The sequence below is a fragment of the Heterodontus francisci genome, chromosome 41 (genome assembly GCF_036365525.1).
Source record: "Heterodontus francisci isolate sHetFra1 chromosome 41, sHetFra1.hap1, whole genome shotgun sequence".
NCBI classification, from domain to species: domain Eukaryota; kingdom Metazoa; phylum Chordata; class Chondrichthyes; order Heterodontiformes; family Heterodontidae; genus Heterodontus; species Heterodontus francisci.
The window spans coordinates 12,656,520-12,679,741 of NC_090411.1; the positions used below are offsets into that span (position 1 = coordinate 12,656,520).

Genomic DNA, 23,222 nt, shown 5'->3' on the forward strand with positions numbered 1-23,222 from the left:
GTAATTATAGACCTGTGAGCCTTACTTCGGTTGTGGGTAAAATGTTGGAAAAGGTTATAAGAGACAGGATTTATAATCATCTTGAAAAGAATAAGTTCATTTGCGATAGTCAGCACGGTTTTGTGAAAGGTAGGTCGTGCCTCACAAACCTTATTGAGTTTTTCGAGAAGGTGACCAAACAGGTGGATGAGGGTAAAGCCGTGGATGTGGTGTATATGGATTTCAGTAAGGCGTTTGATAAGGTTCCCCACGGTAGGCTATTGCAGAAAATACGCAAGTATGGGGTTGAAGGTGATTTAGAGCTTTGGATCAGAAATTGGCTAGCTGAAAGAAGACAGAGGGTGGTGGTTGATGGCAAATGTTCATCCTGGAGTTTAGTTACTAGTGGTGTACCGCAAGGTTCTGTTTTGGGGCCACTGCTGTTTGTCATTTTTATAAACGACCTGGATGAGGGTGTAGAAGGGTGTGTTAGTAAATTTGCGGATGACACGAAGGTCGGTGGAGTTGTGGATAGTGTCGAAGGGTGTTGTAGGGTACAGAGGGACATAGATAGGCTGCAGAGCTGGGCTGAGAGATGGCAAATGGAGTTTAATGCGGAGAAGTGTGAGGTGATTCACTTTGGAAGGAGTAACAGCAATGCAGAGTACTGGGCTAATGGGAAGATTCTTGGTAGTGTAGATGAGCAGAGAGATCTTGGTATCCAGGTACATAAATCCCTGAAAGTTGCTACCCAGGTTAATAGGGCTGTTAAGAAGGCATATGGTGTGTTAGCCTTTATTAGTAGGGGGATCGAGTTTCAGAGCCACGGGGTCATGATGCAGCTGTACAAAACTCTGGTGAGGCCGCACCTGGAGTATTGCGTGCAGTTCTGGTCACCGCATTATAGGAAGGATGTCGAAGCTTTGGAAAGGGTGCAGAGGAGATTTACTAGGATGTTGCCTGGTATGGAAGGAAGGTCTTACGAGGAAAGGCTGAGGGACTTGGGGTTGTTTTCGTTAGAGAGAAGGAGGAGGAGAGGTGACTTAATAGAGACATACAAGATAATCAGAGGGTTAGATAGGGTGGATAGTGAGAGTCTTTTTCCTCGGATGAGGATGGCAAACACGAGGGGACATAGCTTTAAGTTGAGGGGTGAAAGATATAGGACAGATGTCAGAGGTAGTTTCTTTACTCAGAGAGTAGTAGGGGCGTGGAACGCCCTGCCTGCAACAGTAGTAGACTCGCCAACTTTAAGGGCATTTAAGTGGTCATTGGATAGACATATGGATGTAAATGGAATAGTGTAGGTCAGATGATCGGCGCAACATCGAGGGCCGAAGGGCCTGTACTGCGCTGTAATATTCTAATTCTAATTCTAAAAAAAAAAATCAGCTCCCAGCACTGCAGCAATAACCAACTCTAAATTAGTAATGGACATCACCGTGGCTATTTCTGATTGGAAACACTCCTGTTGGCCAATTTGATACACAATAGAGAAACTGTGGCACAGCCCCATCCCCCGTACCTCACAAAAGCAGACTTTGCTTCCTTTATTTCTCTGAACATCTCCTGGAAAGGGAAAGAAGCAGAAAATGGGATTCAATTTTATGTGCTTGTGCTTTGAGATTTGTATTGATTCCAGTTACAACTCGCCAGACTGCACAGATCCTGCTGGCTTGCCATCTGTACAGTTTTAGATCAGACAGCAGGCTGTCCAGAAACTTTACAATGTAAAACAAACACCATGAATCTGGTTTCCAAAATAGAAGATTTTTCCCCCATTTCATTCTATATTTTATGATGTGTACACACCTTAATTATTGTAGTTTTTAATGAATTTTCAGCAACACAAAACATGATCCACCCTTGCCTCACTTCTATCAGCTTTGGATTTGGCAAAAGGTGGCTAGCTCCAAGGCTAGCCTAAAGCCCAATGCTGTATGAAGGCCAAACACTTCATAAATTGTTATTCTTAGATTTTTGTTGCCCCTCAATTCTCTCTTCCTCATCTTGATTGTGCAGTGTTCTGAAGCCCCAACATAATACCTATCTATCCGAAAGCACAGTGTTATTTTTCACATGTATGCTTATGACACCTAGCTCTATCTTACCACCACCACCTCTCTCGGCTCCTCCACTGTTGCTAAATTATCAGACTGCTTATCCGATATCCTGTGCTGAATGTGCAGGAAACTCCACTCCAAACTCTGTTCCCTACCTACCGCCTCAATCCCTCTCCCAAGCAACAGTCTGAGATTAGGCCAGACTGTTTACAACCTTGGTATCACATTTGACCGAGATGACCTTCTGACCTTATATTTGCGCCATCTCTAAAACTGACCATTTCCGCCTCTGTAACATCGCCCGATTTCACCCGTCTTTGCTCACCTGCTTCTGAAATCGTCAATCATGCTTTGTTACCTCTAGACTTGACTATTCCAATGCACTCCTGGCTGGTCTCTCACATTCTACCCTCCATAAACTTGAGGTCATCCAAAACTCTGCTGCCTGCATCTTAACTCGCAACAAGTCCCGTTCACCTATCACCCATGTGTTCACTGACCTACATTGAATCCTGGTCAAGCAAATCCTCGAATTCAAAATTTTCATTCTCGTTTTCAAATCCCTCCATGGCCTTGCCCTTCCCTATCTCTAATCTCCACCAGCCCCACTACCCTCACAGATATCTGCGCTCCTCTAATTCTGGCCTCTTGAGCATCCCCAATTTTAATCGCTCCACCACTGGTGGTCGTGCCTTCAATTGCCTCAGCCCTAATCTCTGGAATACCCTCTCTACACCTCTCCGCATCTCTACTTTGTTTTCCTCCTTTAAAACACTTCTTAAAACCTGCCTCTTTGGCCCAGCTTTTGGACATGTGACCTAATATTTCCTTTTGTGGCTCGATGTCATATTTTTTATAATGCTCCTGTGAAGCGCCTTGGAACATTTTATTATATTGAAGGCTCTATATACCACTTTAGAAGTTGTCACCAAGAAACCATAGGAACAATGAGGATTGATTTATACCCGAAAGACCGCTACACTTACCACGTCATGTTTCACACTACTCTTACACTATCACGAAATATTATTTTCTGAAAGATGCAAATTCTAATTTGTATTTAAATAAATTAATACTGTCTGCTTCTAGCATCTCCCCAGGGTGTCTGTTTCATAGATTGACTATTGATTCACAAATACTGGCCCCAATATTAACATGGGGAAAGGTGAGGATGTAGGGAAGTGTGGCAGCATGGGAAAAGTCCAGCAAGGGTGAGGACATGGACTTGGCTGATCTTAATGACAGGGTCTCATTTAAATATAAAGTTGCAGATTCCACTCAACAGCCAGTCTGAATGACAGCGTTGCTGGTGTGCAGAACATGCGAACATATGAATTAGGAGCAGGCCACTCAGTCCCTCGAGCCTGCTACGCCATTCATCAAGATCATTGCTGATCTGATTGTAACCTGAACTCCACATTCCTGCCTACCCCCAATAACCTTTCATCCCCTTGCTTATCAAGAATCTGTCTACCTCTGCCTTAAAAATATTCAAAGACTCTGCTTCCACTGCCTTTTGAGGAAGAGAATTCCAAAGAAGCACAAACAGGAGATTTTGCCTGCTGTTGAAGCTGCCCCTTCTTCACTCCTGCCCCCACCCCCACCTCCACCTCCAGTCCCACACCATTCTGACCTCAGGTTGAAATTGCAGATTGGGTCCTGGTGACCATATTGGACCTGATCTGCATATTTAATACAGGACTCTGCTTCAAGAGGGCAGATTAATATGGGGACACATCGGGAAGGAAGCGGGAGCAGAGGGAAATGGCTCCCATTTTAACTGCCTCCTGGCAATTTCCATCAGGGCAGGGCAGTTAAAGTCAATCACTTTTGAATATAATCCCCTTCAAGTGCAGGCCACGTTCTCTGATTTTACTGCTATCTACTACCTTTAAAATCCTAAAAGCACATCACATTTCAACCATCACTGACTGACCACCCGATAAATTTCATAGTCACTGACCGACCCTTCCATAAAAATTTACAAAACTCACCTCTGTTTGGCCATTAACTTTTTGCAGCAACAGCTCCATTTGGGCATCATGCTGTTGCTGGATTGTGGCTATATCAGTCTAGGGGGGGAAAAACGATATAATATTACTTAGAATCTTCCTCCTTGTACAAATGAGGATCTTCCCAGAACATTTGTGAATGGAATTTACCAGGCACCTCATACAATGCAGTAACTAAAGATACAATTTACTTTCATGTTTTGGAAAGAACCCCACGCGCACACCACTAAATACTCACACTATCGGGTACAGACTGATAATGGGTTGAAACTCGCTAAATTTACACTTCAATTATGTTCTTAATGTCTGATGAGCAGAGATAGAATGCAGTGAGAAATACTTGCTGAGCCGCATTTGTGCTACATTGTGGCCCCGCTATCAAATATCTGTTGGCGAAGTGAAGAATTAAAACTCACCTGAATCCTCGAGATTGAATCGTTCGGCAGTTCATCTCGGACCACCTCGTGCTGTTGACTGACAAACTCTTGGAGCAGTTTGGTCACATCCCCCTGTGTCAGGGGAGGTATGACTGAGACAGTTTCCCTTTCTGCTGCCTCCTGGATTCGCCGACTTGCTTCAGTGTCGTGCTGGAGCTGAGTATGAAAGTCAGAAGCCAGCTGTGCCAATTGGTGCTCCATTCTCTGCACACGAGACTGCAAATCAAACTAATAAAAAAAAAATGTTTCTAGCTGGATGTCAGCCTGATCTATAAGGGCTCAATTACAGTTATATTTCGTCTATTTCAGTCTGTATGACTATCATGTTTTGTACTCTTATAAGTTTCATGTGCGATGCCAAGGACCAGATTATAGTGAAAAGCAGCCTGGTCCTGCACAGATTGACACGGAGCAGAGCCAAACAAAATTCAATATCAGTTGTAATCTAGTGCTGGATCACTATACCTCACATTGGCAGAGGAGTTGCATGGTTTCCCCTTACCACACTGACTAATATCTCCTTCCCCACCTGCAGTGAAAAACCCTTTTCCCCTACCACTACTGCCAATCCACTCCCCTTCCCCAACTGCCAAACCATTCATTCCCTGTCCCCACAGTGCCAGCCCCCTTCCCCCACACACCGCCAACCCCCTTCCCCCACACACCGCCAAACCCCTCCCGACTGCAAATCCTCATCCTACCTCACACTACAAATCCCCTCCCATGAACCGTCAGTCCCCTCCTACTTCACTACCAATTCCATCCCTTCTAAACTGTCAATCCCCAGCACCCCCCCACCTCCTTCATACCAACAGGATATTTAATGAAAATGTTTGTTGTGACAGAAGCCGTTTGGTTGAGATGCCATTTTCGAAACCCATTTCCAATTCAATCTACCATCTGTGCAAATCAACATTTCTTCATGTGTCAGTACACTTGTCTCTTTGGCAGGGGTTGTGGTTTCAAGCTTCCCTTCAGGGAAATATAGGCTGATCGTTGAGTGCGGTAATGAGGGAGTACTGCACTGGTCATCGCATCTTTTGCGCGAGACATTAAACTAAGGCCCTATGTGCTGTCCAGGTGTAGTTCACCCACAGTTCTGATCAACACATCTCAACGAGAAGCCTCAGAACAGATTAACTAGACATTTATCATGTGACCTTGCTGTGTGTAAATTGGTTGTTACACTTCAAAAGTAATTCAATGGCTGTATGTCAATTAGGAATATGTCCTTGCCACACAGATGCAGACAGCTAAAAAGGAACCTTCAATTTGCCCTGCCAACTTAAAAACAAGGAAAGGTTAAGTGCTGGCTCTGCTCAAAAATGCCCATCTGTCATCTGCTATGCTTTCTTAAGAAAATGTCCATATAATTTGTGAGGTCAGCATAATTTGTCAGACAATACTTGCAGAGGAGTACTGGGGCATAATGGGTATGGCAGTATCGTGATTCTATTAGTAGACTAGTAATCAGAGGCCGGGACGAATGAATTTCAAATCTAACCATGGGTGCTGAGGAATTTAAATTCAATTAATTAAATAAATCTGGGATTTAAAAAAGAACGAGCATCAATAATGGTGACCATGTATCTACCAAATTGTCACAAATTGTCAGGCAGTTCTTGCAGAGAAGTACATTGGGACATTGTGGGTATGGTAGCATATGTCCTGTTCCACTGGCAGGACAGACCTACCAGAGATGCCGGGAGTAGGGAGTGGTCCTGGGAGTCCTAAACGTTAATGCCATGAGACATTATAGAGTCAGAGTCATAGAGTTATACAGCACAGAAACAGGCCCTTCAGCCCATCGTGTCTGTGCCAGCCATCAAGCACCTATCTATACTAATCCCATTTTCCAGCACTTGGCCCGTATCCTTGTATGCTATGGCATTCCTCTAAATACTTCTTAAATGTGATAAGGGTTCCTGCCTCTAAAACCCCTTCAGGCAGTGTGTTCCAGAATCCAACCACTCTGGGTGAAAAAATGTTACCTCAAATCCCCTCTCAACCTCCTGCCCCTTACCTTAAATCGATGCCCCCTGGTTATTGACCCCTCCACTAAGGGAAAACATTTCTTCCTATCTATCCTATCAATGCCTCTCATAATTTTGTATGCCTCAATCAGGTCCCCCCTCAGCCTTCTCTGCTGCAATGAAAACAACCCCTAGTCTCTCTTCATAGCTGAATGCTCCAGCCCAAGCAACATCCTGGTGAATCTCCTCTGCACCCTCTCCAGAGCAATCACATCTTTCCTATAGTGTGGTGCCCAGAATTGTACACAGTACTCCAGCTGTGGCCTAACTAGCATTTTATACAGCTCCAGCATAATCTCCCTGCTCTTATATTCTATGCCTCAGCTAATAAAAGCAAGTATCCCATATGCCTTCCTAACCACCTTATCTACCTGTGCTGCTGCCTTCAGTGATCTATGGAGAAGTACACCAAGGTCCCTCTGACCTTCTGTATTTCCTAGGGTCCTACCATCCATTGTATATTCCCTTGCCTTGTTAGTCCTCCCAAAATGCATCACCTCGCTACTCAGGATTAAATTTCATTTGTCACTGCTCCGCCCATCTTACCAGCCCATCTATATCGTCCTGTAATCTAAGGCTTTCCTCCTCACTTTTTACGACACCAATTTTCGTGTCATCTGCGAACTTACAGATCATACCACCTATATTCACGTCTAAATCATTAATGTACACTACAAACAGCAAGGGTCCCCAGTCCCTGCTGTACAACACGGATCACAGGCTTCCACTTGCAAAAACAAGCCTCGACCATTACCCTCTGCCTCCTGCCACTAAGCCAATTTTGGATCCAATTTGACAAATTGCCCTGAATCCCATGGGCTCTTACCTTCTTAACCAATCTCCCATGCGGGACCTTTTCAAAAGCCTTACTGAAGTCCATGTAGACTACATCAACTGCTTTACCCTCATCTACACATCTAGTCACCTCCTCTAAAAATTCAATCAAGTTTGTTAGACACGATCTCCCCCTGACAAAGCCATGCTGACTATCCCTGAATAATCCCTGCCTCTCCAGTGGAGATTAATCCTGTCCCTCAGAACTTTATCCAATAGTTTGTCTACCAATGATGTTAGACTCACTGGCCTGTAATTAATTACCTAGTTTATCCCTGCTCCCCTTCTTGAATAATGGTACCACATTCGCTGTCCTCCAGTCCTCTGGTACCTCTCCTGTGGCCAGAGAGGATTTGAAAATTTGTGTCAGAGCCCCTGCCATCTCCTCCCTTGCCTCATAACAGCTGGGATACATCTCATCTGGGCCTGGGGATTTATCCACTTTTAAGCCTGCTAAAACAACTAATACTTCCTCCCTTTCAATACTAATTTGTTCAAATATATCACAATCCCCCTCCCTGATCTCTATACCTACATCGTCCTTCTCCATTGTGAACACAGATGAAAAGTAATCATTTAAAACATCACCGACATTCTCTGGCTCCACACACAGATTGCCACTTTGGTCCCTAATGGGCCCTATTCTTTCCCTGGTTATCCTCTTGCCCTTAATATACTTATAAAACACCTTGGGATTTTCCTTTATCTTGCCTGCCAGCATTTTTTTTATGTCCCCTCTTCGCTCTAATTACTTTTTTTAAGTATCACCCTACACTTTTTATCCTCCTCCAGGACCTCCGCTGTTTTCAGTGCTCTGAGTCTGCCATAAGCCTCCTTTTTTTCCTGATCCAATCCTCTATATCCCTTGACATCCAGGGTTCCCTGGACTTGTTGGTCCTACCCTTCATCTTTACGGGAACATGTTGGCTCTGAACTCTCACTATTTCCTTTTTGAATGACTCCCACTGGTTTGATGTAGACTTTCCTACAAGTAGCTGCTCCCAGTCCACTTTGGCCAGATCCTATTTTATCATATTGAAAATCGGCCTTCCCCCAATTCAGTACTTTTATTTCTGGTCCCTCTTTGTCCTTTTCCATAACTACCTTAAACATTACAGAGTTATGGTCACTATCCCCAAAATGATCCCCCACTGAACTTCTACCACTTGTCATAGAGAGAGAGAGAGAGAGAGTCACAGAGAGTGATACAGCGCTGAAACAGGCCCTTCGGCCCATCGAGTCTGTGCCGACCAACAACCACCCACTTATACTAATCCTACATTAAATCCCATATTCCCTACCACATCCCCACAATTCTCCTACCACCTACCTACACTAGGGACAATTTACCACGGCCAATTTACCTATCAAGTTGCAAGTCTTTGGCTGTGGGAGGAAACCGGAGCACCCGGCGGAAACCCATGCGGTCACAGGGAGAACTTGCAAACTCCGCACAGGCAGTACCCAGAACTGAACCCGGGTCGCTGGAGCTGTGAGGCTGCGGTGCTAACCACTGTGCCATTTGTCTGGCTTCATTCCCTAGGATTAGGTCCAGTACCGTCCCTTCCCTTATAGGGCATTAGGTCAAACATGAGTAAGGATACCCGCTGATTACAATCTACCACCCTCCTCAGCTGATGAATCAGTACTCCTCCATATTGAACATCACTGAAGGGCACAAAATGTTCTCTGGTGTGGGCCTTCAATGTCCAAAGCGTGACTCAGTAGCACCACCTCTGACTGGCTCGCTTCCAGACTGGGCCTATAAGAGGTGTTGAGAGAACCAATGCAAGGGAATAACCTCATCCTCACCAATCTACCATGACAGAGTGACCACTACACCGAGTCCCATCTTCAAACTGAGAACAGCTTCTATCGTGTTGTGTGGCATGGCCACCATGTTAAATGGGATAAATTCAGAACAGCTCTAGCAGCTCAAAATTGGGCATCCATGGGACACTGTAGGCCATCAGCAAAATTGGATTCCACCACAATCTGTAACCTAATGGCCTGGCTTATCCCTCACACTCCCATTACCATAAAACCAGTTGACTAACCCTGGTTCAACAAAGAAAATAGAGGAGCATGCCAGGAGCGACACAAGGCATACCTAAAAATGAGGTGCCAACTTGGTAAAGCTACAACACAGGACTACTGGCATGCTAAACAGTAAAGCAAGATGCTATAGACAGAACTAAGCAATCGCTCAACCAACGGATCTGATCAAAGCTCTGCCATCTTGCCACATCCAGTCATGAATGATGGTCAACAATTATACAACAAATGGGAGGAAAAGGCTCCATGAATACCTCTATCCTTAATGATGATGGAGCCCAGCATGAGTGCAAAAGACAAGGCTGAAGCATTCGCAACCACCTTCAGCTAGAAGTGCTGAATGAATAATCCATCTTGGCCTCCTCCTGAGGACCCCACCATCACAGATGTCAGTCTTCAGTCAATTCAATTAATTCCACATGATATCAAGAACCAGCTGAACACACTGGTTACAGTAAATGCGATGGGCCCTGATAATATTCCTGCTGTAATACCTGATAATAGTCCTGCTGTAATACCTGATAATAGTCCTGCTGTAATACCTGATAATAGTCCTGCTGTAGTACCAAAGACTTGTGCTCCAGAACGATACATGCCTCTAACTAAGCTGTTCTAATGCAACTACAACACTAGCATCTACCAGATAAAGTGGACAAAAGACCAGGTATGTTCTGTCCACAAAAGGCAGGACAAATTCAATCTGGTCAAATACTGGCCCATCATCCCACTCAACCAGCAAACTGTCATGCTAGACCCCTATCTGCCAAGAAGGAGGCACATTAATTTTGTCATTAACACTGATTTTAAACTTTTACTGGAGTGAAGAAAGGGCTTGTTAAACAGATCAGCCATGGCTGGTAAAGACATTTGCATATTAACAGATAGTGCTTGGACCATTCCCTGACACATTCAACCCACAATGGACCTTGATCACCAGGTATTGTGTGTAAGAGGAGCATTCTAGAAACTGCTAAGGTGATACAATCCAAGATGTGGCAAGACCAGTTCGTCACATGACTAACCTGCTTGGCAACCTGTTTTTTTTCTGAATTGGACAAACAGTTTGAACTGAGAGAGTCTGTTTGCTCCTGGACAGAGAAGATCTCTCCTGTCTGCTCCCATCTCTCTCTCTCACAAGCCTCTGAATCCACTGAAGATACATGAACTCCAAGAGAGAAAAGTCTCCTACACCAAACAAGGTTTAAGAAGAATACTGGGCTGCAACGCAAAGTAAGAACTACCTACAATCAAGGACTCTACAGTGAGCTCGAAGAACCGTAACAAAATATCTTCAAATATTGCCTCAAACTTTTCATTTGATTTTTTTCTTCTGCTCTTTTCTGTCTCTATTTGCATGTATCGCGTATGCATGCTAGCGTGGGCGCGTCGTGTATATGTAGGTGTCAACCGAATTAGAGTTTAAGAAATTTCAACTTTTCTTCTTTAAACCCAAGAAAACCTGTTTGTGCTGGTTTCTTTGCCTTATAATTGAAAAGCGGTGAACAAGGATTCACCAAGGGAGAGCTAAAAACACTGTTTAAAAATTAAACCCTGTTACGGTAAGACCAGGTAAAGGCTGAAAGGGAACCCTAGACCTCTTTCTCACCTGGTTGTATCAAAACTAATAGAAGGTGTCATTGACAGTGCTATAAAATGACACTTACTCACCAATAACCTGCTAACCAATGTTTAGTTTGTGTTCTACCAGGATCACTCAACTTCAGACCTCATTACAGCCTTCAAACATGAACAAAAGAGGTGAATTCCAAAGATTAGGTGAAAGTGACTGTCCTTGACATCAAGGCAGCATCTGACCTTGTGTGGCGTCAAGAAGCCCGAGCAAAATTAAAGTCAATGGGAATCAGGGAGAAAGCTCTTCACTGGCTGGAGTCACACCTAGCACAAAGGAAGATAGCTGTGGTTGTTGGAGGAGAATCATCTCAGCTGCAGGACAATTGTTGCAGGTATTCCTCAGGGCAGTGTCCTACACCAAACCAACTTCAGCTGTTTCATCTATGACCTTCCCTCCATCAGAAGGTCAGAAGTGGGGATGTTTGCTGATGATTGCACAGTGTTCAGTTCCATTCGCAAATCCTTAGATAATGAAGCTATCCATGCCCACATGCAGCAAGACTAGGACAACCACCAGGCTTTGGTTGAAAAGTGACAAGTAACATTTGTGCCGCACAAGTGCTAGGCAATGACCATCTCCAACAAGCGAAAGTTCAACCACCCCTCCTTGACATTCAATGACATTACCATTGTGGAATTCCCCATCATCAACATCCTGGTCATCATTGGCCAGAGACTTAACTGGACCAGCCACATAAATACAGTGGCTGCAAAAGCAGTTCAGAGGCTAGGTATTCTGTAGCCAGTGGCTCACCTCCTGATTCTTCAAAACCTTTTGACCACCTACAAGTCACAACTCAGGAGTGTGACGTAATACTCTGATTGCCTGGAATTATGGCTTGGACAACACTCAGCACTCGACACCATGCAAGACAAAACCGACTGCTTGATCAGCACCCCATCCACCACCTTAAACACTCACTCCCTCCACCACTGGTGTAATGTGGCTGCAATCTATGAATTGCACTACAGCAACACACCAAGGACTCTTCAGTAGCATCTCCCAAACACCAAACCTCCACCACCTAGAAGGACAAGGACAGTAGGTGCATGGGAACACTACCACCTCCAAGTTCTGCTCCAAGTCACACCACACCCTGACTTGGAAATATAGCAATTACTTCATCGTTACTGGGTCAAAATCCTAGAACGCTGTACTTAACAGCACTGAGGGTGCACCTTCGCCACAAAATTGTTGAAGAGGCGACTCACCACCACCTTCTCAAGGGCAATTAATGCTGACTGACCAGCAATGCCCACACCCAATGAATGAATAAAATATATTTTTAAAATTGTCCTTGTTCTTTTGATCTGGAGATAAACATAGTTGAGAAGATAGAGAAGTATTTCTCAGCATTTGTCAGGAGTGGAGGCCGACGAGGTTAACTTCTCCCAATCAGCCAAAAAGCTTGACCTTAAAGAAAGTGTTGGGAATGAGATGGAAGGGTTAGTTACATAATGTGGAATGTCATCAAGTATAGATTGGCATTATGTTCAGCTCCTCCAGCTGCTACACTGTGGATGTCCAAACTCACTCCGCTGTCAAGGGTTCTATGCTCAGTGCAAAGATGATGGGAACTGAAGTGCACCCTGTCTGGTCCCTTGTTAGAGGGGAGGTTGGGGCGGGGGGGGGGTGGGGGTGAAGAGATGCTGGGTAGCCAGGGCTGTTGGTGCACAGAGGTTGGAATACAGGACTCTAATTCACTAGTAAAGAGAAGGGTGACGGAGTCTGAGAGAGTTCCTTAAAATAATTAAATGTTTGATAAGGCAGATGTAGAGAAAACATTTCCACTTGTGGGGAGACCAAAACATAAAATAATCACTAATAAATCCAATACAGAATTTAGGAGAAACTTCTTTACCCAGATAGGAAATTATTAGAGAGGATTCTTCGGGACAGGATTTACTCCCATTTGAAAACAAACGAACTTATTAGCGAGAGGCAGCATGGTTTTGTGAAGGGGAGGTCGTGTCTCACTAACTTGATTGAGTTTTTTGAGGAAGTGACGAAGACGATTGATGAAGGAAGGCAGTGGATGTTATCTATATGGACTTCAGTAAAGCCTTTGACAAGGTCCATCATGGCAGACTGGTACAAAAGGTGAAGTCACATGGGATCAGAGGTGAGCTGGCAAGATGGATACAGAACTGGCTCGGTCATAGAAGACAGAGGGTAGCAGTGAAAAGGTGCTATTCTGAATGGAGGGATGTGCCTAGTGGTGTTCCGCAGGGATCAGTGTTGGGACCTTTGCCGTTTGTAGTATATATAAATGATTTGGAGGAAAATGTAGCTGGTCTGATTAGTAAGTTTGCGGACGACACAAAGGTAGGTGGAGTTGCAGATAGTGATGAGGATTGTCAGAGGATACAGCAGGATATAGATCGGTTGGAGACTTGGGCGGAGAAATGGCAGATGGAGTTTAATCCGGACAAATGTGAGGTAATGCATTTTGGAAGGTCTAATGTAGGTGGGAAGCATACAGTAAATGGCAGAACCCTTAGGAGTATTGACAGGCAGAGAGATCTGGGCGTACAGGTCCACAGGTCACTGAAAGTTGCAACGCAGGTGGATAAGGCAGTCAAGAAGGCATACGGCATGCTTGCCTTCATCGGTCAGGGCATAGAGTATAAAAATTGGCAAGTCATGCTGCAGCTGTACAGAACTTTAGTTAGGCCATACTTAGAATATTGCGTGCAATTCTGGTCGCCACACTACCAGAAGGACGTGGAGGCTTTGGAGAGGGTACAGAAGAGGTTTACCAGGATGTTGCCTGGTCTGGAGGGCATTAGCTATGAGGAGAGGTTGGATAAACTCGGATTGTTTTCACTGGAACGACAGAGGTGGAGGGGCGACATGATAGAGGTTTACAAAGTTATGAGCGGCATGGACAGAGTGGATAGTCAGAAGCTTTTTCCTAGGGTGGAAGAATCAGTTACTAGGGGACATAGGTTTAAGGTGAGAGGGGCAAAGTTTAGAGGGGATGTGCGAGGCATGTTCTTTACACAGAGGGTGGTGAGTGCCTGGAACTTGTTGCCGGGGGAGGTGGTGGAAGCAGGTACGATGGCGACGTTTAAGAGGCATCTTGACAAATACATGAATAGGATGGGAATAGAGGGATACGGACCCCGGAAGTGCAGAAGGTTTTAGTTTAGGCAGGCATCAAGATCGGCGCAGGCTTGGAGGGCCAAATGGCCTGTTCCTGTGCTGTACTGTTCTTTGTTCTAGTTAGAATGTGGAATTTGCTGCCACAAGGACTTCAGGCAAATAGCATAGATGCATTTAAGGGGAAGCTAGATAAGCACATCAGGAAGAAACAAAGGATATGCTGATTGGATTAGATGAAGAAGGATGAAAGGAGGCTCAAGAACACAAGAAATATGAGCAGGAGTAGACCATATGGCCCATCGAGCCTGCTCTGCCATTGAAAACGATCATGGCTGATTTTAGGCCTCAACTCCACCTTCCCATCCACTCGCCATATCCCTGGATTCCCTGAGAGACCAAAAATCTGTTTAACCCAGCCTTAAATGTATTCAACGATGGAGCATCCACAACCCTCTGGGATAGAGAATTCCAAAGATTCACAACCCGTGGAGTGAAGTAAATTCTCATCACAGTCCTAAATGATCAGCCCCTTATCCTGAGACCATGCCCCCGTGTTATAGATTCCTCGACCAGTGGAAACAACCTCTCAGTGTCTACCCTATCCAGCCCATTCAGAATCTTATATGTTTCAATGAGATTGCCTCTCATTCTTCTAAACTCCAGAGAATACAGACCCAATTTACTCAGCCTTTCATCATAGTGCAGCCCCCTCTTCCCAGGGACCAATTTAGTGAACCTTCGCTGTACCACCTCCAATGCAAGTATATCGTTCCTTAAATGTCGAGACCAAAACTGCACACAGTACTCCAGATGTGGTCTCACCAAAACCCTGTACAATTGTAGCAAGACTTCCTTATTTCTGCAGTCCAATCCCCTTGTAATGAAGGCCAACATGCCATTTGCCTTCCTAATTGCTTGCTGTACTTGCATGCTAACTTTCTGCTTTCCTTGTATAAGCACCCCCAAGTCTCTTTGAACATCAACACTTACAAGTTTCACAGCTTTTAAAAATGATTCTGTTTTATTCTCAATAACTTCACATTTCCCTACATTAAACTCCATCTGCCACCTTGTTGCCTACTCACTTAACAGCCAGAATTTTACTGCCCCCAACTAGCGGACTGGTTGAGGGGGTGGGGGGGGGGGGGTCGGGGGCCCTCCTGATTGAGCAACCTGTGCCCCACAACGCCCCCCCTCCCCCCCAACTTGCCTCGCCAGGGCCCGGTCAATTGTCCCCGGCGAAGCCCTAAAAACATACCTGAGTTCCGGGGCTGTTCTTCCTGTTGCCTCTGATGGCTGCATGTAGTCCCAGCAGTGGCCACCACTCCTGATGGCGCTGCTGTGACTTAGATCTGCTGGCCCACTGATTGGCCAGCAGATCCATTAGGCAGAATTTCCTGCCTCAAGCAGGAGGAAGTCCCATCCAAGACCAATTAAGGGCCTGGGGAGCGAAAAATCCCGGCCTGGCTCCCCAGGCCCGGTGGAGGCGGGCTTACCACCAACTTTTCGGCCGGTGGGCAGGGCCTTCCTACCAACGTAAAATTCCGGCCAACCTGTGTATATCTCTTTGCAGCCTCTCTGTCTTCCCAACGGCATACCTTTCCATCTACCTTTGCATCATCAGCAAACTTAGATACATTACTCTCTGTCTCTTCATCCAAGTCATTAATATAGATTGTAAATAGTTTGTAGCACTCCACTGATCACCGCCTGCCAACTTGAAAAGGCCCAGTTTTTGCCCACTCTTTGCTTCCTATCCATTAACCATTATCTATCCATTATCTATTCTAATCCCATTTTCCAGCACTTGGCCAGTAGCCAAGTAGTTGTTTCAAATGCTCATCTAAATACTTCTTAAATGTGGTGAGGGTTCCTGCCTCTACCACCCCTTCAGGCAGTGTGTTCCAGATTCCAACCAACCTCTGGGTGAAATTTTTTTTCCTCAAATCTCCTCTAAACCTCCTGCCCTTACCTTAAATCTATGCCCCCTGCTTACTGACGCCTCCGCTAAGGGAAGAAGTTTCTTCCAATCTACTCTATCTATGCCCCTCATAATTTTGTATACCTCTATCAGGTCCCCCCTCAGTCTTCTCTGCTCTAAGAAAAACAACCCTAGCCTATCCAGTCTCTCTTCATAGCTGAAATGCTCCAGCCCAGGCAACATCCTGGTGAATCTCCTCTGCACCCTCTCCAGTACAATCACATCCTTCCTCTCGTGTGGTGACCAGAACTGTACACAGTACTCCAGCTGTGGCCTAACTAGCGTTTTATACAGCTCCATCATAACCTCCCTGCTCTCATATTCTATGCCTCGGCTAATAAATGCAAGTATCAACCACCTTATCTGCCTGTGCTGCTGCCTTCAGTGATCTATGGACAAGTACACCAAGGTCCCTCTGTACTTCCTAGGGTCCTACCATCCATTGTTTTTTTTATTTTATTTTTATTTTAGAGATGCAGCACTGAAACAGGCCCTTCGGCCCACCGAGTCTGTGCCGACCATCAACCACCCATTTATACTAATCCCATATTCCTACCACATCCCCTATATCCCCCTACCACCTACCTATACTAGGGGCAATTTATAATGGCCAATTTACCTATCAACCTGCAAGTCTTTGGCTGTGGGAGGAAACCGGAGCACCCGGCAAAAATCCACGCGGTCACAGGGAGAACTTACAAACTCCGCACAGGCAGTACCCAGAATCGAACCCAGGTCCCTGGAGCTGTGAGGCTGCGGTGCTAACCACTGCACCGCCCATGTATATTCCCTTGCCTTGTTAGTCCTCCCAAAATGCATCACCTCACACTTCTCAGGATTAAATTCCATCTGCCACTGCTCTGCCCATCTTACCAGCCCATCTACATCGTCCTGTAATCTAAGGCTTTCCTCCTTACTATTTATGACACCACCAATTTTCGTGTACTGAGGATGTTGCTACTGCATTTGTACACAACATCGAACAGACATCTCGTGTTGCACTAAATGAAGTTTATTTGGTCATTGTGAACCAGCAACTGTATCCAGTCTAGTGGTCAGGACTTGAGTAGGACTATAAGTCTGGAGGAGGAACATGCTAGATGGGCAATGTGTAAGGGTCTTTGCCTTTTTTGTATATTTGTGTGGCTCAAGAGTGCCGGTAAAACTGCTCATCTCCTTATGATTGTACAAGATTTCCAATAAGTGTGGATCTTTGCTGGGTACATAAGAACATAAGAAATAGGAGCAGGAGTTGGCCATTCAGCCCTTCGAGCCCGCTCTGCCATTCAATGAGATCGTGGCTGATCTTCTACTTCAGCACCATTTTCCTGCACTATCTTTGTATCCCTTGATGGCTTCAATGAGAAGTTTGGGATGTTTTTGAGCTTTGTAATTTTGTTTAAGATATGAGAAAGCTTTTTCTGCTGATATCCTGTGTTGGTCTTCTCTTAGCCTTCTCTGCCATAAGGAGAGCAACCCCAGCTTCTCCATTCTATCTGCATAACAGTAATCCCTCATCCCTGAAGTCATTCTAGTAAATCTTTCTGCACCCTCTCCAAAGCCTTGATGTTCTTCCTAAAGGGTGGTGCCTAGAGTTGGACACTGTACTTCAGCTGAGGTCGAATAAATGTTTTATATAGGTTTGGTAGTCATTGGTTTCTAAGACTTTCCCTGACTGCAAGCTGTTGGGATCTGCCAGTGCCTGTACCGGTGTTGGGGGCAAGCCTACCCTATGTTTAAGGGATGCATAGACTCTGGATTGTAGCATTTGAACAAAAAGAGTAAACTGTTACACCAACACCAGATACAGGACCTGTATGGAAGAATGCACAGGTTGGGGTGGGTGGGATGAGACAGAGAGATACAGGAAGAGCAATGGCTTCAGCCAGATGAAATGGGAGGTGTCCAGTGAATTTGCATGCTGCTTACCTGCTGAGAGAGGTCCATCGCAGGAGCTGCCAGTTTCTCTGGCCAAGATGACCATTTTGCAGCATCTCTTTCTACTTTTGCTGGCATCTCAGCTCGAGGCCGTGCAAGTCTGAACGATATTAAGAGCCAAACACCTGCAGAGGGATGAAGATTCCACCTTATTGACCAAAGCAGATGAGATTACTGATCATTGCATTGAATATTCAGTACTAGACTGCATTGAAACAGCTCCTCACAGCTCTTCACCCTGTGCCCTGCAACTTGCCCTCTACGTAACCCAGTGCCCCACTTCCTACCTTTTATATATAACCCAGTGCCCCACCTCTACCCTCCATGTACCCCTGTACCCCATCCCTATCCTCCATGTACCCCAATACCCACCCATATCTCCATGTACCCCAGTGCCCCACCCTTACCCTCCATGTACCCCAGTGCCCACTGTCAATATATCCCACTGCCCTCTTCTACCTTCTACACTGCCCCACCTTCTACCCTCTACATACCCCAGTCTACAGCCCCTCGCCTCTGCATAGCCCAGTGACTCACTCCCTACCTTCTAAGTATCCCAGTCCCTACTCTCTATATACCCAGTGCCCACCTCCTACTCTCTACGTTCCCCAATGCCCCAACTCCCTACTACCCATAAAGAATTACACAGAACGTACAGCACAGAAACAGGCTATTCAGTCCAATGGGTTCATGCCAGTATTATGATCCATACAAGCCTTCCCACCCACTTTCACCTAACTCAATCGGCATATCTTTCCGCCCTCATGCATTCATCTAGCTTCCCCTTAAATCCATCTAAACTATTCATATCAACCACTCCATGTAGTAGCAAGTTCCATGCATTCACTGGACACCTCCCATTTCATCTGGCTGAAAGCCATTGCTCTGCCTGTCTCTGTGTCTGTCTCCTTCCTGCACCCCTACCCCCCCCCCCCCCCCCCCCCCGCCACCCCCAACAACCTGTGCTATTCCACTGAGTAAAGGAAGTTTCTCCTAAATTCCATATTGGATTCACTAGTGGCTATCCTATATTTAGGGCTCATGGTTTTGTCGCCCCCTCAAGTGGAAACATCTTCTCTACATTCAGTGTTAAAGTATTCTACATTCAAATCCTTTCCTAATCTTAAAGGCTACTATGAGGTCATCCCTCAGCCTTTTCTTTTTTTCCGAACAGAGCCTTACCCACTATATACCCCACTGCCCCAACCCCTAGCCTCTATATACCCCAATGCCCACCCATACTCGCTATACACTCCAGTACCCCATCCCTACCTGCTATATGCAAGGCTTATGTCAGCTTTTCATGAAATCTTCACAGAATTCAATTCTAATGGGATTTTCAGATATAATAAAATAGAAATATTCTGGTCATTGCTGCAGGTGACTCTAATTAGAGCAAGTCCTTACCCAATAAACCCAGCAGCACCAGCAGACCCAACAGCAGCCACCTCTTCATACTGGGGACACACCTGGAAAAGGAATGAAACAAACATGCTAATCAGTTCTTGCACAGAATCTCCTTCCACTTTTTACATACAGCACTCTGACCAAATCTCAAAGAAGACATAAATAATTATAGTGACAAAGGTGGCCACGCAAGGCCCTCCCATCTACTAAATCTTACAATCACACATTTCACTTTTCAGTTCCCATCTCCCGCCAGCATTGTCTCCAGATGCCTGTACTTTGTCCTAATGTGCCATTCGACCAGATACTCTTGGAAAGTCAATACAGTGGGTAACTGGGGTGTCAGAAAATTTCCCAGCAAACAAAACAAAGCCAACTGAGGGTTTTGAAGGGCAGATCATCTAAGCCATAATAAATTGGAGTATAGCAGTACTTATATCATCAACACGATGAGCTTGTGAAATCTGCAGTATCTTAAGAAATTTACAGCCACCTACAAAATAGTCAACATGGAAGCCCCAGCAGAGCAGTTACACTGGGAGCGCAAAACCAATCGGACTCCAGACTTTGTATTAGGTACAGGGCCATGTTTGCTGTGGGATTGGGTGGGTGCGGCAGAGAATATCTTGTATTGAGTATAATCTGTGCATGCGTGCGTGTGTGTGGGGGGGAGGCGAGAAAGATGGGAAGGGGGAAGGTGAGAGAGGAGGAAGGGGGAGGAGGGAAGAGAGCAGGTGGGGAGGGGGGGCAAAGAGTTAGAGTGTGAGAGACAGTGGGAGGGTGCGCGGGGGAGAGTGAATGAGTGGAAGCGCGTCCTGTGTTACGTACAGTGCGTATTGGCTATTCTGGAGGCAGGGGTGGATGATGTCCTATATTCGGTAGAGCGAACATAGGGTATTCCAGGCACAGATGCCCTGTATTCGGGAAAATGCCCATTTTGGTAACTGAATGTAGTCAGTGTAGCAAAGACCTCAGTTCCCAGAAGCACTCACCTGGACAGCGTGTAGACGTCAAGCAGGGAGGCTGCAGTTGTTAACTGGTACCAGGCTGTCCCAAGCCACCAATAAATCATGGACAGAGCTTCCCCTGAAACAGACAGAAACTAGTCAGACACAAAATACAGTGACCAGTGCACACTTCACTTCACCAGAATCCAGTGCCTAGGCTGTTCTACAATGGAACCAACTGAGATTGTTGGTTATGTCTAGTTAATTAACTAATTGTTACTCTCAACTTCCCATCCTAACTGGCCATTGCACAAATCTGGACAAAGGGAGAATTACAGATCCTATTCTCACCTCCCACATGCGCACACTTTCCTCCAGAGGCAATTGGATAGTGATCTCAAGAACAAACTTGGACTTACTGTTGCCCTCTTTCACCCAGAGTACTCAGGCCAATTTTAATAGTCCTACTGTTAGCCAAATTGGGATCAGGTAACACTGCAGAGACTGTGGATTAAACTTGTCACGTTCTGGTCTGTACAACTAGCTCATTAATAATGGAGAAAAACCTTTCACTAAATGATACCTTTGGGCACCAATAGAAGGACGTACAGATCTAAATATTACAACATCATGAGGCTGGAGCACATCAACATTGGTCAGGCTCCTTCACTGACACTAAGAATTACCATAATCAGTCCTATACAGTATTAATAACCATGTGTGGTTTACCACACAGAATATTAGGAACCATAGTTTCTGTAAATCACTGCTTTTGAATTCAAAGGAGGAGCAGAGTGCTGCACCATACTAGGACCCATTTCAGTGGATAGAATTTTGGGACATTCGATACTGCAATATGTTAAGCCGACAGAAAGGAATGATGCCTGCACCTGGAGACAGCACAGAGATCCAGTTCCAGAGCTTGGCAACAGGAGAGGCTGGTGCTGAATATGCAGAACCTGAAAAGTGGGGGAAAAAAAAGAACACATCACAAAAGCGAACTTTTCTCATGGAACCATTGAAGTTTACCAAACAGAATGAGGCCATTTGCCCCATTATATCTGTGCTATGCTTTGCTAGAGTAATCTAAAACCAATCCCACTCTCTCCGCAGAACATCTTCCTTTCCTTCACATTTTCCCTCATGAGATGCAATGGTATCTACCCCAACCACTTCCTGTGGTAAAGCATTCCTTGTTTCAATAACTCTGCATAAAGAAAATTCTCCTAGCCTCTTTCCTCACTGTCAGTAATAATTTCTCCATGCCACTAATTCCACAACCAAAGCAAAGTCTTTCCCTATTCGAACATACGAATTAGGAGCAGGGAGTAGGCCACTTGGTATTCATCCTTTCAAAACCCTTCATAAATGTTTTCTTTTAACATCTATTAATTCCCCACTTGGCCTTCTCTGAACCAGTGGAAGTAGTCCCAGCATCATAGATAATGAAGCAGTCCATGCCCACATGTAGCAAGGCCTGGAAAACATCCAGGCTTAGGCTGATAAGTGGCAAGTAACTTTCATGCTGCACAAGTGTCAGGCAATGACTATCTACAACAAGAGAGATGCTAACCACTACCCTTTGACATTCAATAGCATTACCATCACTGAGTTCCCCATTATCAATATCCTGGGAGTCACCGTTGACCAGAAACTCAATTGGACCAGCTATGTAAATGATGTTACTATTAAAGCAGGTTAAAGGCTGGTATTCTGTGGCAAATGGCTCACCTCTCGACTCCCCAAAGCCTCTCCACCACTTATAAGGGACAAGTCAGGAGTGTTATAAAGTATGCTCCACTTTCCTGGATTAGTGCAGCTCCAAAAATACTTTAAAGAAAAAACCACAACACTATCCAGAACAAAGCAGTCCACTTGATCGGCACCCATCCATTACCTTAAACACCACCGGTGCACTATGGCTGCAGTATATACAATCGACTAGATGCACAGCAGCAACTCTCCAAGGCTACAGGGATAGAGCAAAGAAATGGAACTGACTGAATTGCACTGGGTGCTGCTGGAGTGCACAGAGTGTGAAGAGGGAAGTTTGGTAAGTCAGGGAGTTCAGTAAGGAGGGGAATTATAAATTAATTTAAAAAAATAAATTTAATTTAATTAACACAATATGGATGGCAGGACAGATGATGTGTCGCAGCAGAAGTATGTGGGGGCTCCTGGATGCCACAGCAATCACGTCTATAGTAAGTGTCTGCGGCTTGAGAAGCTTCAGCTCAGAGTCATTGAGCTGGAGGTTGAGCTGCAGACATTGCGATGCATTAGGGAGGGGGAAAGGTACCTGGACACTTTGTTCCAGAATGCAGTCACACCCCTTAGGATAGGGTTGTCTATTTTGATCAGCGGTCAGGCACAGGAGGGTGTTACTGCGAGCCAGACGGGTAAGGGGATCGAGAAGGTGGGAGTAGAGGAGCCTCAGCCCTTGCAATTGAGCAACAAGTTTGAGGTTCTTGCAGCTTGTATGGACAAGAGCGAGGCTGTAGTGTGGATGAGCAGACTGAATTGCACTGGGTGCTGCTGGAGTGCATGAGCACCATGGTACAGGAAGCCGTTCAAGTAGGGGGAGCAAAAAGTAGTGGTAGGGGACAGTATAGCGAGAGGGATTGACACCGTTCTCTGCAGCAAAGAGCATAAGTCCAGAAGGCTAGGTTGCCTGCCCAGTGCTAGGGTTCGGGACATCTGCTCAGGACTGGAGAGGAACGTACAGTGGGAGGGGGAAGGATCCAGTCGTCGTGGTCCATGTAGGTACCAACGACATAGGCAGGACAAGGAAAAAAGTT

At 45.4% G+C, this 23,222-nt stretch overlaps 1 protein-coding gene across 2 annotated transcripts in view; it reads right to left on the reverse strand.

Moving 5' to 3' along the window:
* LOC137353254 (SUN domain-containing protein 2-like) overlaps window positions 1-23,222 on the reverse strand; it is a 104,766-nt gene that overhangs the window by 37,944 nt on the left and 43,600 nt on the right. For both annotated transcript variants that reach the window (XM_068019329.1, XM_068019330.1), the window contains exons 5-11: window positions 21,315-21,383; window positions 20,470-20,563; window positions 19,478-19,539; window positions 18,062-18,195; window positions 4,471-4,719; window positions 4,037-4,114; window positions 1,505-1,548 (exon numbers count right to left, since the gene is read on the reverse strand). In XM_068019329.1, the coding sequence (XP_067875430.1) occupies window positions 1,505-1,548; window positions 4,037-4,114; window positions 4,471-4,719; window positions 18,062-18,195; window positions 19,478-19,539; window positions 20,470-20,563; window positions 21,315-21,383 (730 nt within the window). The remainder of the gene's footprint in view (window positions 1-1,504; window positions 1,549-4,036; window positions 4,115-4,470; window positions 4,720-18,061; window positions 18,196-19,477; window positions 19,540-20,469; window positions 20,564-21,314; window positions 21,384-23,222) is intronic.